The 17,727-nt window shown below is 41.9% G+C and overlaps 1 protein-coding gene across 2 annotated transcripts in view; it reads left to right on the top strand.

Moving 5' to 3' along the window:
- CAMK2G (calcium/calmodulin dependent protein kinase II gamma) overlaps positions 1 to 17,727 on the top strand; it is a 48,236-nt gene that overhangs the window by 14,426 nt on the left and 16,083 nt on the right. For both annotated transcript variants that reach the window (XM_033065619.2, XM_033065618.2), the window contains exons 8-9: positions 5,288 to 5,328; positions 13,713 to 13,745. In XM_033065619.2, coding sequence (XP_032921510.1) covers positions 5,288 to 5,328; positions 13,713 to 13,745 — 74 coding nt within the window. The remainder of the gene's footprint in view (positions 1 to 5,287; positions 5,329 to 13,712; positions 13,746 to 17,727) is intronic.

Here is a 17,727-nt window from a genome sequence, read left to right as displayed (position 1 = left end):
CTTGCTTTTTACAAAGAAAAAAAAAAAACAAACCACATGTTTCTGTTCTTTTGTAATTTGTTACTTGCTCTGTGCCTTTTGCCCCAGACCTGTTAAGTTATAGGATATCCTGTTCCTTTCCCCAGTTATGATATATTCAGCCATGTAATATTGGCTGTTTGTGGTTTTTTTCAGAAGATTGCATCTCAGGCCAGCAGTAGGCTATTTGCTAAAAGCAGGTACAGTTGCACACCTTTCAGCATAAGTCAGGAAGTTGAATCCTGGTTACAGTAAGGGATTTGTAGCTTCTCTTCACGCTCTGGTAGGTGTTAATTCAGCTGCAAAAGAGAACAATGCAATCTAAGTCTTGCTGTAGGATTGTCAGGGTCACACCAGGGTACACGCAGGATTACTTGGGTGTTCACTTGAGGCTTTGGATGTTCAGATGATCCAAGCAAACACTAATCTGATCTGCATTCACTTACAGAATACAGAAGTGCAGTCGGGTGCATCAACTGATTAGATCATTTGCAAGAAACTCCTAAATCATCTTCTGAGAAGTGAATGTAAATTTATTACTAGAAGAGAGTTGGCAAGGTTTTTAGAGATTGCTGCAATATTTAAGGGTGCCTGGACTCATTTATGTAGATAAAACTCTGTAAATAAGCTTACTATAAATTGAGTGAAGGGATGGAAAAAAACTGCTCTTAGGAGCAGCCATCTTCACAAAATGCTGACAAGTGTCTTTTCTCCATCAGCTAATTTTTACACACAATTTACAAGTGGCCTATGTGAAATTCTTAGTACTGTTTTCCCAAGTGGATTGCAACTGTTAATTTGGGGAACTGTTCAACAAATGTGCGCACTGTGAAATTCACTTCTACCGCATGGTTCAGCACAAGTCCTGTATTCAAAATAGATTCTAAGGCACACATTGCAGGTAATTAAGCCTGATGCCTGAAATCTCTATTTTTAACTGATGCTGAGCTTTTTTCTGGGTTATTGTCACTGCTTGCTCAAGTCAGTTTTGTGAAGGAGCTATTGTGGCAGAGTGTGACAATAACTGGAATTTGTTAAATGTCTCTACAGATCCTTATTAACACTCCAACATGCAGCTTTGGGTTTTTGCTAGATAGATGAGGTTGAGAGAGGCTGGAAACAGATTCAAGGAGCAGAGTTCTTTCTAACTAAGTAAAGAAGGCCCTAATATGCCTGTGCATATTTAGTGTAACCTGTACAGAGACAATTTTTTAGCTGACTGAAGAGCAAGAAGGAGGAAATAATGCAAATACTGAAGTGGTACTGAAATATTTTACTGACTTGTTATACTTCCCTTCCAGAAGCGTGAAACTGAATTTTTGCTATTTTGTGTGTGTATGTGTGTGTGTGTGCATATACATATATATTTATACTCAGGCTGAATTTTAAGTTCTTTAACTGAAATGAGCAATATATGTGAAGTTTCTACGGTATTGTTAGGTAGATATTGATTCAGGACCAGAAATTTGTATCTCCTGGTAGCAATCCAAAGGTATGAAAATATGGAGGGGGGGAAATTATTAAGGTATTTGCAGAGCTTTGACTAAATAAATGTAACATCACTGGAAACCACATTTCCCAAGCAGAAGATGAAGTCACATTTAATGAAAAATTAAGTTGTTTTAAAGTGTTTTCTCTGTATCTACTAAATCTCTTAAGAAACAGTAAGGGTTTTAGTGAATGGTGGTCGGCTGCAACAGTGTGGACCTGCAAAGTAGTGGATTTCACTTAGCACCTTCCTAGAGTGATATGGATTTCACTACTGCATTTAAGCATTTATCACTATAGCTAGAGAGTCTTAATTTGGCATCAAAAGTGCATGTAAATTAATAGAATAATTTTTTCTACTTCTATGTTCCTCTCTCTGAAGTTCAGGAAAACTCTGTGAATACTTTTTATTGTGGTGTTTGTCTTTAATAAATAGATATTACACTGCATTCATGGGCATTGTGTGTGATGGTAGCCAGAAGTGCCTCTTGTGGCTGCACTCTGACTGTTGGGTCCTTTGTGGTGACCCCAGAAGTGACATCGAGTTGAGAAATAGTTAATATGACTTGGAATTGAGAATATGAGAATGACTAGCTGCAACTCTGTGTCATTGGAAAATCTGTGTTGGTATGATACAATTTTTATTTTACCAACTCTGAGTAAAGTCCAGAATTCTTTGGGTATAAATGCTTGTGTTTAGTAACCAGAACTTGTTAGACTAGCATCATAAGGTAATCAGACTTACTAAAAGCAGCCTCAGTGTTCTTTGTACATCCCAAAAAAGAACTCTCTGGAACCTTAAGTGAGAAATGTAACTGAGATTTGGCAGCTGAGGACAGGGCAACCCCAGGGACAGGCTGGATGAAGGGTTGCTCTCTCTGGAAGAGGAGGAGTGGGGCTGGCAGTGGGGAAGGCAGTGCGCCTGTCCTTGGAGTATTTCCTCTTTCCAAGTCCCCCCTTGGGTCTGCTATATCCAGAGTGTCTGTTTACTGCTAATGAGTTCAGCTTCAGGGATTTGTGCTTCTGCCAGGAGCATGGTCCAGAGCCCAGGCTGTTTACTATGGAGGCCAGACCTGAGAAATGTGGGAAGAGGGAGGGTATGTGCAGGAGAGGCCTTTTGTGCTTCTCCTCAGAGATTAATTGAAGAGTGTCTTGTTAGGCCAGGAACACAATTGTGTTTTTAAGTTACTGGGTTAGCAGCATGTGTTTCTTTATTCTAGAAGAACTCTTAACCTCTAGAAGTTAAGAGAAGAGAGATTTAATCCCTTTAACATGTAGAGGAGATGGGAAAGATAGAAAAAAATAATATTAGCATCTCATGCCTGGAAAACCGTGGAGCATTGGTACAAGACCATTTCAGGAACAGTAAAGAATCTGCTGCATGTGTCTTTGGATTTTTCCCCTCCTGTTGCCTCTTTGCTAATCTGCCTGTCTTCTTAAAGGATTATTGTTACAGAAAGTCCTGTCTGTTTCTTGTGCAGAAATTCCTCTTGCATTCCCTTTTATTATTTCTGTCTTGTAACTTGTACAAGTTGATCTATGGGTAGGAGCTGCATGCCTCCCTGGTGTCTGAGGTGTCTTGGGTCATCTTTGTGTGTAAATGCATTTCATGGGCTCTCCAGCTGTCTTTATAAACCACAGTGTTTGTAAACCACATATACCAAATACACCACAGATGAAGGTTCTTTCTACAGTACTGGGATGCTGTCAGGCCTGTGGGAGAGCAGTGTGTGCCATGCAGAGCTACAATCAGGGAAGGAGGCAGGATGGGCAGGCTGCACCAGAGAACATGGATCAACATTACATAGTGCTAGGCTGCATAGAGGGACTCTCAGCTGAATTTGCTTTAAAGTTGTAGAACATGATTTTAGCTGTCTTCTGTCCTTAAAGACAAATGTGAGGTTGTGGGAAAACTGCAAAAAGTGTGAAAAACATTGCTTCCCTGCTTGTCTCTGGGATGTTCCCAGAACATATGGTGGTACTATTTTGTTTCTCTTACGGCAGTTTTGGTATTTTTTTTTCCACTTTGAGGATGTCCCATTTGGCATATTTGTTAAGTTGCAAAATCCTTTACTCTTTCTGAAGTGTTGTAAGTTCATAGCAGTTTCTTGTTTTTGGCAGTTGTTGTGTGAGATGCCTTTATGCATGTGTGGTATAAATGCTGGACCCCTTTTGACCCTACAGTCACATTGTTCTTCTTCTCATTTGCATGTGGAATCAAGCTACCCTTTTCCATGCCTTGAAGGTGGCAAGAACTTACTTGTCTTGCAGTCTTGCAATGCTTTAATGTGTGTACACTCAGAAAAGAGACTGTTGCAGGGCAGATGAGTTGCTTTGCCCACCTTCATGTGTACACATTGGAACACTGTGTTTTGACACATCATATTCAGAAAACCTCTGCCTGAGGTTCTTCCAATGTTCTTGGTTTCTTAGAGCTGTTACGAAATCAAATTTGTAAGCTTTATACTTGCATTAGACAATAGAATTAGGAAACCAATTCAACTATTCTAGTAAGCTTATATGGGGTGCCACCTCTTTGTTGGGAGGAGATACTGTAGTTATTTGCATCAACTCAGCTAATATTGTGTAGTTAATCCATGTTTGTAGGGTCTTGTAGGGAAGGCAGGGTGGAAAATATGGTTGACGTAAAATTGGAATAGTTGCTTAGGTATTACAAAAAACCTCTTTTGCCTAACGCTGCTTCTAGAGAGACTGAGCCCTCTGTGCTAGTTGGTCGGTATGTGTTTGGGAATGGAACCTTCCAACATTTCAACAGTCATGTGAGCGTTGTCTTAGGACTTGCCTTTTCTCTGGCCTCATCTTTGCTGCACCTAAAATCCAGCTGCCCAGACCCATAAGCCTCCCAGCAGCTGCTTAGGAGAGCCACAGCATGTGTGGGTACAGTAGTTGTCTTGCATGCTGTTTACAGAAGTTGATAGAACTGATTAGATTCTTCATAAGTAGACAAGGAATGGTTTATATCTGTTGGAGTTGTAGATGGGGTCTTGCTGTTGACAGTGATTGTTAATGTACCACTTTGCTGCAATAAATGGAGCAGCTCCTCCATCACTCCCAAGTGTGCCTTCTGCCAGGCATTTGTTGTGGGCTCTCTGTGCTTACCATTCTCGTCCTTTCATTAGTAATGCCACTAGTTCAAGTTGAGCACAGCACAGCATCTTCATCTTTCAACAAAAAAATTCAGCCTAGTTCCCTGTCTCTTTTGCCATTCTTCCTTTTTTTAACAGTTTTCAGATGCTACCTTTTGCACTTTTTCGGTCTCTTAGCTCTCCAGCTATCCCCAGAGAAACTGTAAATAACAGTAATTAGAAGGCTTTTGTGTTATCAGCATCCCCTTTATAAACAACATAAATGGCTGCACTTACAGTTGCAGCCTTTATCCTGTTGCAAAAATCGGACAGGTTTCTTAAGTTTTCTCCCTGTAAATGCTGACACTCCTGGATGGGGTTGCAGTGTGTGAGTGGAGGATTGACAGAGAAGCTCTAAATTACTATTTGGGGCTTGGTCTTCTTGAGGTGGTGAAGGTGGTAGTATTTTGCCTGAATAGGTGAACAATAGATAGGATAGATGACCCTCTGCTATCAGGATGAATTTGATGAGTGACTTGTCTTGTTTTCCAGGTCTCTTGCTGCTAGAGAGGAATTAGCAGGATGGTTGTCCTTCTGAAGTTTTGTGAATTTTTGAGGGAAGTGGGGGGGAGAGGGAGTGAGAGAGAAGTTAGTCTTGAAACCAAAATCTGACCCCCTTCTGCTTCTCTCCACAGCTGCCAAAAGCCTGCTGAACAAGAAGTCAGATGGAGTGAAGGTAAGTTGTTGCTTTGCCATTTCACTGTCTCTCCCACCATCTCAACAGAAGGCAGCCACTCTCTCTGGTGCCTGTCCCCTTCCAGGGTAAAACCACAGCCCTGTCCTGTGGCTGGGATTGCTATAATCAGTGTCCTGTTATGGAACCCTGGGTGGGATCTTAGTGCTCCTTACATGCATAACTAGCTAAGTGCACTGTTGTAGCAACAGGAATTCCTTTCCCCCTTTGTGATGTACGGAGAACTGGTCAACACTGAATTAGAAAGACCAAGGACTTGCTTAGTTGTAACACATGCCTCTAATTAGTCTGTTCAGTGCTTCTGACTGTGAAAATTGCACAGAGCAATTGTGAGTGATGATATACCCAGCAGACCCAAGTTTCTTGATCTGCTCAATTGGACAGATGCTGAAGGCTGAGCTGGAAAGAAGGGTGGGGAAGGAGGAGCTTCCAAATGTCCATGTTTGGACAGAATGAAAACTGAGGATTGTGTAAAAGTTCAGTTCATGTGCCTGAAGTTGAGGCACTCTGCTGTTCCCTTTGGAAGGGAATTATTTTTTCCTCACTTCAATGTCACTCTTCGTGTTGCATGGTCTTCATTTACTACTGGAGGTCACACAGTCCCTTGCCAAGGCTCTGTTGTTGCAGGCAGCAGCCCTTTACCATCTGATACTGGAGAGAGACAATTACAGGCTAGAGCATGGTCTCCCCTAAGTGTTCTGAAGGATAATTGTCGTTCACATGGAAAAGAAGAGTTGGGTTTATTTGCTTGCATTTTCCTTTGAAGTCCAAACCTTTCTCCACAACTCTGAGGTGAAATAGTTAATCTCCTGGTTTAGCACTGTGGGCAGTCTTCATTCTCCCATGCTGGGGGGCTGACATTCACACTGTAGGACCAGCATACTTGTTCTCTCTTGCTCTCTGAGCCCTTTTCCATTTTAATGAGTCTTTGTTCCCAGAGGGCTCACAGTACAAGCAGGCTGCTGGAAAAAGAGGTGTTTTCAGAATAGTTGTGTTTGTTTTGGGGACTGGTCTAATAAAATATGCATTCTCACAGTTTTGCAGTATTCTGCCCTATTGACATTCAGTTTTTGGAGTTTATTTTTTTGACCAAAACACTCTGTGAAAATGCTGTTCCTGCCCTAGGATTCTTGTCTTTGAAATGTGCCTGCAAGGGAGTGAGCTTTTGGCTATTGCACTAGCCTACTTCTTATATAGAAATGCATTGAACATATGAAGACTACTACAGCAAGTGTTTTAAAGTTGTTGCATCTGTTGATATTTAAAACATTACAGTGGAATTCCATTGGAATAAGAATGGATTATTCCAAATGTTGTGAAATGAAAACCAACAGGTGATTGCTTCAAAATCCCAATGAGGCAGAGGAGAAGTAATTGGAAAAACAGCAGGTATCAACATGTCCACATAGTTTTGTTACCTATCTAGAGAAAAAAATGGCTTTCTTCTTGGGATTCTTGATTTCTAACAAGCCTTCTGGAGTGTCACATCTTGGGTTAAAATATTTTAAAAATGGACGAAGGAGGTACACATAAATCTTGATGCACAGCTTCCTGGTAACGTAGTTACCTGGAGACCCCGTATGTTAGAACCTTCCAGCTCTATAGAAAGCTTGTGGTATTTGGTTCATGGAGTACACAATGTCTTCCTCTGCGAGAAGGATAATTCTGGATTTACTTTTCTTCAGCCCTTTGCCATATATGTTGTTTCTGGTATGTGTACTTGAATACTTTGATAAAGTGGAAGATACATTAGGGAGCATGGCATTCTTGTTCGTGGTGAATGAGATTGTCCTCTGGAAACCACTGCTTCTGCAGGACACTGGAGACCTGCAGTCAAGAGTCTGCATGCAACTTCCCTCCTCCAAAGTGTTACAGCAGTCTGGCTTTGCAGTGTGAATCCCAGTGTTGTCCATCAGGTGCATTGTTCATGTTCATGGGCTGAGGGCCCCCAGAAGAGGTATTTAAGTTTCCCAATTTCCCTAAATGATGTCTACCTTCAGGTATGAATTTTGAGTCCTCATTTCTGTAACTGTTAAAACTCAGAAATAAATCATGTATTTCTTATTAAAGCTCCTGTTTTGAGTTACTCTTCTACTCAGTAATACAGACTTTTAAAAGTAAAAGTTGTTTTCCCCTATTGCTAAGCTTGGGCAAGACAGAGTGTGTGTTTGTAGGACATCCTTAACACTTCTGTTGTAGGATTGCTGTGTCTACATGCTTATCTCTTTCTTTGCCCTACTGTAAAGGGTGCTGCATTCCATGAGAAGTGTAGACTTTTACCATGTCTATTTGCTTGTTTGTGCAGTACTGGCCCAGTGGCTGCTGGGACAGTTGTTGTGCTGGTCACTGTCTGGTTGGTGGCTTCACCATTGTGACCAGCACACTTGTCATGCATTGTTCCTTATGCAGGAAACTTGTAATTTTAGCTCCACTCGCTTTGTCACCCTGTACAGCTCTGACAAACAACTTGTGCCAGTGTCTAGTTGAGGTAAGAGCTTCTGGTCTTACTTGTGGCAAACGATGATTTTCTGCCCATTGTGCAGTAGTGCAGAGCACGAATACCGTGGCTTGAACACCAGCCAATTTTCAGCTTTGTGGTATCCTTTTCACTCCCACTTCCTATTTAAATTATTCTACATCAGATGCAGGTTTAGAATAAGCACTGCATGCTGTAGTTTTAACTGTAGTCTGCTGCTGACCACATGCAATCTGGTTAGGCTGTTTCTCATGTTTCCTCCAGATAAGAAGACTGGTTTGTTTGATTGTTGAGTTTTCTGTTTGTCTCCTATAATCTTCTTGGAAATCAGCTCTTTATGGAGGTTTGAGAGAAAATGCTTCAGTATCTTCATTGGTTTTATCTGGTCTGGGTGACTATGCACCATAAGACTGTTTCACAGATATCCTCAAAGTAGATAAGAATGGAAAGTGTATTTCTTCCACAAATAGATTATTACACTAGTGTAAAACTTCATGGCTTTAAAGACATTGAGAAAAAAGCAACACCAGTTTGAGTTATTTTACTTTCTGTTCAAGGTAAATTCCCCCTTTTTTTGGCTGGTATTCAGAGCTGTCTGTGCTAGAATTCCACATTCTTTGACAAAGATAGTAGGAATTTCTATTACAAGCTTGAGTGAGACATATGCATCTTTCTCATGCATTATTCCCAATAACCCCATGAAAATGTGAATTTCTGGTGCAAGGTACAGTATGTACTTGCTGACTTAGCATAAATGAGAGAGGAATGATTTAATAGTCATACGTGCTGATATGAGCATCTAGTGTGAGTTGTGTTGAGCTAATACATTTAAAAAAAGACACAATTTTTGTTTCTCTAGCAGTAGGGTCAAATCCTTTGGTGAAGAAAGTTTAGCACTAAGGCAATGGGGATACATTTATTTTACTTGTATCAGACCATTTTGGAATGCAGGGGAGAAGTTTAAATCAGGAGGGGAGGACCGGAAAGAAACTTTTTTTTTTAATTGCAATACTAGTTCATCCACACTGGGGTGGTTTTGATAGATTTCCATGGATGTGACCTTCCCCTCTAGCAAATTCCTTTCAAAATTTTATTTGAAGCATTCCTGGTTTTAATTTTGCAGTGTTGCTTCTATTTCAAGTACTAATTCTGCTAATTGGTAGATATTTCATCAGCTTGGCACTTGAGAACTTTTCCATTATCTTAAATAATGAATGATTTAAACTGCCTTGAATCTTAAATTCTGCCTGCTCACCAAACAGTAGTGCTGCACTCATTTTCTTCAAGCAGAATTTGGATCCAAGCTGTTGGAGTAGCAGCAGGAAGGCCCAAGTTTTATCCCCAAGGAATATGGTTTTCTGCTTTCAAATCCAGGAAGTGAGGCTAGAAGATACTGAGTGAGGAGTTGCAGAGCCCCTGTAACATACCACATATCTTGTGGTCATCACTGTAGGTCCCAGGTATTTTTTTGAGATTTTAAATTTATGAGCAACATTGTGCATCTACCATTTAAAATTTTATTTTAGATAGTTTCAAATCAAATTTATTTGCTTTCTTGTTCCCTTTTCTGACTGTAATCTGGAGTTGCCATCTACTGCAAGGTGAGAGAGGGGTTAAAGAGTGGGCTGGGGCAAACACCTGGATGAAGATTATTGACACTTTATGCTGAGTGTCCTTCTTCTAAGCTTGTCAGGGTCTGGGCTCCCTGTAGTTATTGTTACAGTCCTACTGCTGATTATTTTTGTCTCTGGGTAGCACTTCAAAGAGTCATGTTCCCTTTTTTCCAAAGGGTATTTCACTTCCTGCTGGTGTGAGAGAGTGTGTGTTTCCAGTTCTAGCAGGGCCTGTAAGACTCATTTCTATAATCAGAACTTTTTAATGCACAAAGTCTTATTTCCAGTTAAGCATGTAATTGTAGTTATTTTTAAATTGGTCCTTCTCTAAACTCTTTGCCAGTTTCTTTTTCTCTTTCTTTTTTACTTCTGACCACTTGGATTTGTGACTGGGATGTACAAAAATATATCAATAATGTTCCTCGGGCCCACTGTAACATTCTAAGTAGGTAGTAAATTGTGGAGTATGTTGTGGGATGCAGCATTCACTTGCAATACTCTGCCAAGTCTGTTGATTTTCTGCCTTGCCGTTCTGTCACGTGAACTCTGTTTTCTTCCCCTGTAAAACCTGAATAGTACAGCTGAAAGGGGAACTCAACTGAAAGAAGAAAAATCCATTTATTTGGTTTAACAAAGTTAATGTTCTAAAATCTGCCCTATGTATTACATAGCTGCAAAGAGGTACCAACTACCAATTGTTCTGCTGTTTGTAAGGAATATTGCAGTAAGTGGGCATTTTATGCCTGATATGTACCAGCTTTCCATGCCCTTTACCCACAAAAGAGTATGTGGGGAAGGAAGGATGCTCTGTAAACTGGCATGGCTACTGGGAAGCAGTTGGTGAAAGTAGAAGGCACAGTAGCGAGGTGAAGCAACCTATAAAATCTGCAAGGGTCAAGTAACATTCGCACAGTGACCAACAGGAGTTAATGCTCCTATGTCTGTATCTGGACTTGTTATAATCTTAAAGCCATATTATTTAAAGATTATTTATGGTGAAGCTAAACAGAGAGAACCCAAGTTCATCTGAGCAGCAGAGTTTTGTGCTGAACTGTGTTATGCTAGACACCTGGAGAGTGCTTCAGATCTGTTAAGTGATGACATCCAGTAGCACATTATATCCACCTTTGATGCATTCAGTTTTTTCACTGCATTGTTGTAATGCCTAGAAACACCAACAGAGATCAAGGGTCCAGTGTGCTTAGCTAGTGATGGCTAAGCAGAAAATCCATGCCTCTTAGCTTACAATTTAAATAGACAAGCTGACAAAAGGGCAAGAGAGGAGGTGGATTGACAAAGATTAATTTATTTGCTCAGCATCACACAAAAGGGCTAAAGCAGAAGTAGAAATAGGAACTCAAATTTGCTGGTTCAAGATGACTCTCACTATGATAATCTGCTTTTAGTTCAACATTTTTTTCCTACCTTTAATTCTGAAATTACTATACTCTCCATAGGAATATGAGTTGCTGCAAGCATGATATTTTAACATAAATACTGTCAGTATCAGTCTGGGGAAGAGCTGCATGTACAAGGTGGAAACACAGAAAGCTGTCATTAAAAAAAAATAGCCATGTGAAGTTCCCAGGACTGTGAATGGGACTTGCTTGGAAACACTCTAGTACTAATACTATGTTTTGGTATGTGCTGTGGAATGATACTAGAAATGCTCACTAGTATTGCTGCCATGCTGAAGAGAAAGTGATTCTTCAGATTATCTTCTGTCACCTGCTGATTTCTGTTGATTGTTACCTAAAGTAAGACTCATCCTCAAGTTTCACTGTAGAGAATCTTCTCCTCTTTTGAGATAAGCACCTAAAATTCACACACATAATAAAAATAGAACTGTGTCTGCCTTTAACTATTTTTTTTATTCCCTGGGACATCTCTGCCTTGCCTAGTAGTTCTTAGAGATGTGTCTGTGTTAAGGAAGGGAAAGAGAACTCCATAATTAAACCTCTGTTCTCTTATTTACTTTGCTGAGTTAGTCACATTACAAGAAGAACAAAAAGCTTTGCTCACTCAGCTAGTCACCTTGGGAAGGTAACAGTAGATGGTTCTGATGTAGCTGTTAAGATGTATTGGGAGATTGATCTGGTTTCAGTAACTTCCTTGTATATTATTTGACTTAATAAATTTTGATGCTTTAGCACTTACTGCCAGTGCCTCATGTTGGCATTATCTAACCTGTCTTGGGTTTTAGTAGTACTTTCATGCTCTGGTTATAATACAGACCTCACTCCCTTCCCTTTTCATACTGCCAACCTAGCTTTTCTTCCCTGTGTTATTTTAGTAGCCAGTAAAAATGTACTTTCTGGGATTTCTGTACTACATCATGCCCTGTAATAGACTAACACTGTTTTAAATTTAGTTTGTACTCTAATTAAGTTCTGATCTGCAGAGGATTCCGTGTCCTCCTGTGTCAGTGTTACTTGTGCCTCTGTGTAGGCAGGTGTTTGTTTTCTGCGTGGCTTGGTTGATTCTTTTCATATTGAACCTTTTGTTTGTATCTTAACATTTTCTGTCTCTATTTTCTTTTATAACTTACTGGAAGTCTGTATGAATTTCAAATGAGAGTGTCTTTCTTAGAGACAGGTTTACCTCAGTATCCATATAGTCTCTTTTTGTCTGCTGCAACTTACAGGATATGTTAAAAGTAAAAAATGAAGTTTTTCATTGGTATGAATTCCTGTTTTCCCCAGTTTAAAATTCCCTGTTGTGATGGGGCACAAGGATTTCTCTGTTGATGGCAGTCTAAGCATTATATTCATGCACTGGTAGTACATGCTGTTTTAGTTATAGCTTGAGGAAAAGCCTGTGGAGAAACTAAATTGCCCTGAAAGAAATGAGAGGAAACACAAAGTTGTAAACCATATAATGGCAAACCCTGTGTTGTGCCTCCATGAAGTGGAAGATTAGTGAGCCAAATGCTGAACAGATCAGTGTCTGTACTGGAATTAAAGATCAGATGAGGCAGAAGTTGTGCTAGTTTGAGTCTGTTCATGCAGTAGCTATGTAATGTGGACTCTATGGAATGTGCTTCTGGGCATGAGATGAACCTGGGCACTTCTGCTTTCAAAGACATGCCAGTCTGTGTGTGCTTGGGCTGTGATGTGATAGCAGGGATGAAGGCAATATTCAAGGTAAGAGCTTTGAAGGCTCAGTAAGTGTATGAAGTGGGGAGCTACAATTCCCTGGCCTATTGTGTGTTCTCAGGCTGCTCCAGGAGTTGCTGTGGTAGTGTGCAGAAGTTCAGAGCTGCAGGACTGAGCCCACACCATGGGTTTGGACTGATGTGAGGTGTGCTGTTCTATGACCACTCTGTGGGCTAGAGTGCAGTAAACAGCAGAGAAATAGCCTAGATAGTACTGAATGAGAAGGGCAGATGGAAAATGCAAGTGGAAACAGCAAGGTGAAGGTGCAGTACTGTAGTGCTGAAAGACCTGCTAGGCTCAGCTTGAAGTGGATGACGCTAAGAGTTTAATGAAAGACTAGGGAAGTGCATGCTGAGCCTTGTTTACTGGAGTGTGCAGTTTGGTGTGAAAGTGTCTTTGAAGATGACTGAAGATGCTATTGAACAAGTGTAGAGTCCAAGAAGTCTGAGTAATGTTTGTTCTTCTCCCAATATCTGAGAGTGCAAAGTGTTCTGGCATTTGAGTGCCTCTGTCGTTCTTGTTTGAGCATTAGTGCTCCTTACCTCTCCAATCAGCCCCAAATTCTGTGTGAGGGAGCCTTTCTCCTCCCCATGCTATGTACACAAGTTCCCTCTTCTTTAGCCCCTGTGTGTGCCTTTCCATTGTGGCCTCCTCCCTATCCTCTAATTTGAGTTGCAAACACACCTCTGCATCCTCCAGATGTGAACACACAGGGGGTTTCTGCCTACCTCTTCAGTTTGGCTGGGGAAACTGCCCCATTTTCTGAGGTGGGAGAGCACAGAGAGACACCCCCTTGAATCCCTTGTATCTTGTGCATATATACTGCTCTCTCTTCTTTCCTTATATCAGTGTGTGGGGCACCTATTCTCCCTCAGTGCTGAGGGGAGGGGGGTGTTCAGCCCTGCCCGTGCCCCTGGTGTGTAGTTGTGTGCTTTAATGGTGATTTCTCTCTCTGTTCCTTTTTTCTGTGTCTGTGCATTCCTGCTGCTGCTTATACCTGCCTCAGGGGAGCATTATTGGCAGGGGGGCCCTTGCTGGCACACTAATGTGTGAATAGTTTCTGTGCTTTTCTTCTCATCTCCTCTCTTCCCTTCTCTTTCCCTCTCTCAATGATGTGTCCAGAAAAGGAAGTCGAGCTCCAGTGTGCATTTGATGGTGAGCACCTCCCGTAAGCTGCCTGCGATTCGTGCCTCCGCCATTTCCATGCCATGCACGCTCGGCTTGTGCTCATCACCCTACATAGCATGTCCGTGCAGGGGGGTGGCAGGGGGGATCAGTGTGCACTCAAGGGTCCATGTCCTCACAGAAAGGGCTCTGTGATCCTCTGACCACATACAGCTCCCATTTTGTGCAGAAAATCCAACTGCTGGCAACGCAGTTTGACTTTGCCTGCTCTGAGTGTGAAACAAAAAAAGGCAATGGTTCTCCTGGGTTCAGCGGAGCAGGTGTGTGCCTTGCCTGGACACAAGGCTTTGTCATTCTGTTGCAGAGGTGCCAAAAACAGGAACAGGTGCTTTGCCTGGTGTTGGTGCTGTCATCCTTGATAGGAGCCTTGCAGTGTAGAACAAACTGGGAGTCACTCCAAATGTGGCAGAGACTGATGGGGCTCCACTGTTCTGATGAAATGTGTGGGCACAGCACCACTGGGCAGCTCGGAGCTGCCAGTCACTTCTTTTTTTAGCATACTTACTGAAAAGGTTTGTCAGAGCCTTTATAATGCAAAACTTCCTTTTGTCCTGATGTTGTTTATGTATCCCAGCATTACCAGATGCCCACTGACTGCCTCCTGTCCTGTTCATTTCCTTTTTCATCCATCAAGGTGTTTGACATTTACAGAATTTGTCAAAAAGTTGTCAAATCCACTCTCAAGGGTCCAAAGAGGAAATTGGCCAGTGTCATATTGTCAGAAGTCATACACAGCCCAGTGGCACATTTTGACACCAAGACATAAACAGTAACTAAAGTACAAAAATTAATTATTATATTATCTCCTATGCACAGAAGAATGACAGAAAATGTTTCTCCCCTGTTTCAGATAGAAGTGGGAATGTTACAGTACGAAGAAAGCAGAATAATTGTTTTTGCATTACTATCTGGAGGATACGTCTCCTCTTCCTCCTTCAATGGCACCTTAAAACTGTGTAAAAAGCCCCACAAGAAAAGTAATCCCAAAGTACTGCATTGAAAAACCTGGAGTGACTGACTAACTTTTCACAGCCCTGCCTTTATGCAGGGCAGAAAGTTCACTGTGCCTTTCTTGCCCTTCTTTTTTGCCCACTGCCAGCAGTATTTAAATTCCCTTTGCCTATTGTTTTAAAGCAGCTGGGATATGTAAACCATGTAAGCATCAGCCACTGAAAACGTGAAAGTGGCTGAATAACCAGAGACAGCCCATGTGTTGGTAGTTACTTTCTTTAGGGCTACGTGTGTGTGTCCCTACAATACGAGCACTGGCCTGTTTTCTTTCTCTTGCACCCTCTGTGTTGTTCGTGCCTGTCTGTCTGCCTCTTGTCGAGCTCAGGAAATGTTGCCAACTTCTGTGCCAAAACTAATCGTGTTACAGACGTTAAGAAGGGCCTAGTACCTTTTTTAGGTAAATTGGCCTCTTTTAACATGAGTTGTACAGAATTACCAAGGATTGTACCCTAGCCAGTGACTGATGTTGGCTGGCAGCAGAGGGGAAAGGAGGGTAAGAGTTGGCTGTGCTGGCTGCACTTCTGGGAGGGGAAGGCTAGTTTTTTCCAGGGAAGTGCAGTTGGTTAGGTGGCCACAGGATGTAAGTGTGTGCCGGAAGCTCAATATGTCAGATGCCTTCCTTCACCTGAGAAAGAGCTGTGAAATATGTGTAGACTAAGCTGCCTCTAATTTCATTGGGACACTATCCTGTTATAAAATGCTGTCCAACTCTGGACTAGCAAACATGATGCTTGATCTTCTTCAGCCCACTGGCTGGGGAAGAATACCATGGGTGAGCTGGGTGTTCAGTGCAGACTGGAGGGCAGGCTGTGTGCTTTGGCTGTGTGGGGGTTTGCACTTTAGAAGGCAACATAACACTCCTAACAGGCTGTTGTCAACATTTTTTTGGAACAGTGGCTGCCTGGATGTTTGTTTAGATTTTGGTTGGTTTTGATTTGTGGGGTTTTTTTGTTGGTGTTGTTGGGTTTTTTGGGGGATTTTTTTTTTGGGGGGATTTTTTTTTGGTTGTTTTGTTGTGGTTTGGTTTTGGGGATTTATTCCCCTCATTTGGCCTTAGCTATAAAGACTTCGAAAACACTGGAATTATTTTTGTATAGCTTCTTTCATGCTAATTTTATCTTCTTATCCCAGTGGACTAAGAAAAATGGGTTACATTTGTCTCACTGGAAGAGGTTTGGAAGATAGATCTCTGCATTAGGATCGCTCTTTCTGAAAAAGTACAAGAGCCTCAGTGCAGTGTGGAGGGTGGACCATTGTCAGGAGTTTGGTTGTGTTTGTGCCACAAAATAGCTTGGGATTAATTTTTTCAGGTTGATCTGCTCCTTTTTGACATCCACAGTGACCTGTCATCTCTTCTGCCATCAGGCTGGAAATACATGCATAAAACAAAACTCTTAGAAGGCCAGAGTCTTAGGACAATGCAGGGATTTATAGAAAGAGACAGCAAACCGTAATTTCTGTGGTATTTATCCTTTCTTAGGTTGAAATTTGAGTGTATGTGTTCTTTATTTCCCCATGGACTTCTAGAGAGTTCATTCCTGCCTCTCTCTTCTGCTTCCTTTCCCCTCCACCTGACCCATCTTCCTCTTTTGTTTCTCCTCTCTCCCTCTCCAAAAGGGATATTAAGCCAAGACATGTTGCTTGTGAAGAAAAAACAAATTGTTACCAGGTGTTTAAGACACTGGTTGACATAATTATACCTCTGGCAGATGTTTTCCAGCTTAGCATTTGACTTCACCATTCTTTGTGGTGTTTGTGGTGTGGTGATGAGGGCCTGATGTTTTGCAGTATGTGCAGTCCCTGAGTGGGATAGAGAGGCACTGCAACGGGGGCACACTATGGTGAGCTCCCATCAGGTGCCCTGATCTGTAAGCTACAGAGTGTGAGCAAGGCTCCTGCAGTGCCAATTTTGACCTTGCTGCTGGCATCTAGCAGCAAGAGACATAGCCTCATGTGGGGGTTACACATGGGCTGGATTTGTGGGCTAGGAACTCCATACTTATGGACACTGGTTTGGCTTCCTGCAAACACAGACTTGGCTCATTCCTCGTGTACACGACTCAGTGGGATGATTCTTTTCAGCAAGCTGGTGATGGCCTCACTGTTGTGCTGTATGAATGCAGGAAACAGAGATTTTATTCTTCTACCACAGCTACAGGAGAGTCTGAAGAGGGGAAAAATGAAAAGCTCTGGGCACCATCCAGAGAACTTCCTACTTATGGAACTATATGGCCTTTTCCTTATGTCCCAATCCCATTCCTTTCAATATTTTGGTCCTGAAGTCTCTTTGTTCAGATCACAGCAAGGAAACAACATATCATACATTACCTTTGCTCTACCTTTTCTAGGGCTGACCACACTTCTACTTGCATCAATAGATTCCCTGGAACTCTCAGCATTGTCACATACCTAGAACTGTTTCCGTATACTTTGGGACACCTCGGACTTGAATCCCATTTGTGCTCTGTTTGAGACCATGACTATTGTGTGTCTCTCACTTTTGTAGTCTCTTTTTCTCTGGACAGAAGACATCTTTAATTTTCCTTCACCAGATATTTTTGTTAGTGCTCATTGCAGGATTCTCCCCACCCCTTTGGGCTACTGCCTTTTTGCCTTCTGTTTTCCTTCCTTATAGCTCCAGCAGTCTATTCACATTTGGACTTTGGTACATCCCTTACAACTTTTGTTGCCTCTGGGGGAAGGATGATGTCCAGCAACCCAACTCCTCCTTCCTCCCTCTTCTTGGTGACTGAGCCTGTGGGGAGGGTCGGGTCTGAGGAGATGGTTGGGGTTGAAGCAATGCTGTAATTTTCTTGCTGCCTCTGCTGTCCAGCAGGGGAACTAAAACCATGTTTTTCTGTCTCAGCCACAGAGCAACAACAAAACCAGTATAGTAAGCACTGCAAAAGAAACACCCCCAGTGCAGACGTCCATGGTATCT

This window comes from Catharus ustulatus, chromosome 8 (genome assembly GCF_009819885.2).
Source record: "Catharus ustulatus isolate bCatUst1 chromosome 8, bCatUst1.pri.v2, whole genome shotgun sequence".
Classification (NCBI taxonomy): Eukaryota; Metazoa; Chordata; class Aves; order Passeriformes; family Turdidae; genus Catharus; species Catharus ustulatus.
This window is presented reverse-complemented; position numbering and strand designations above follow the sequence as displayed.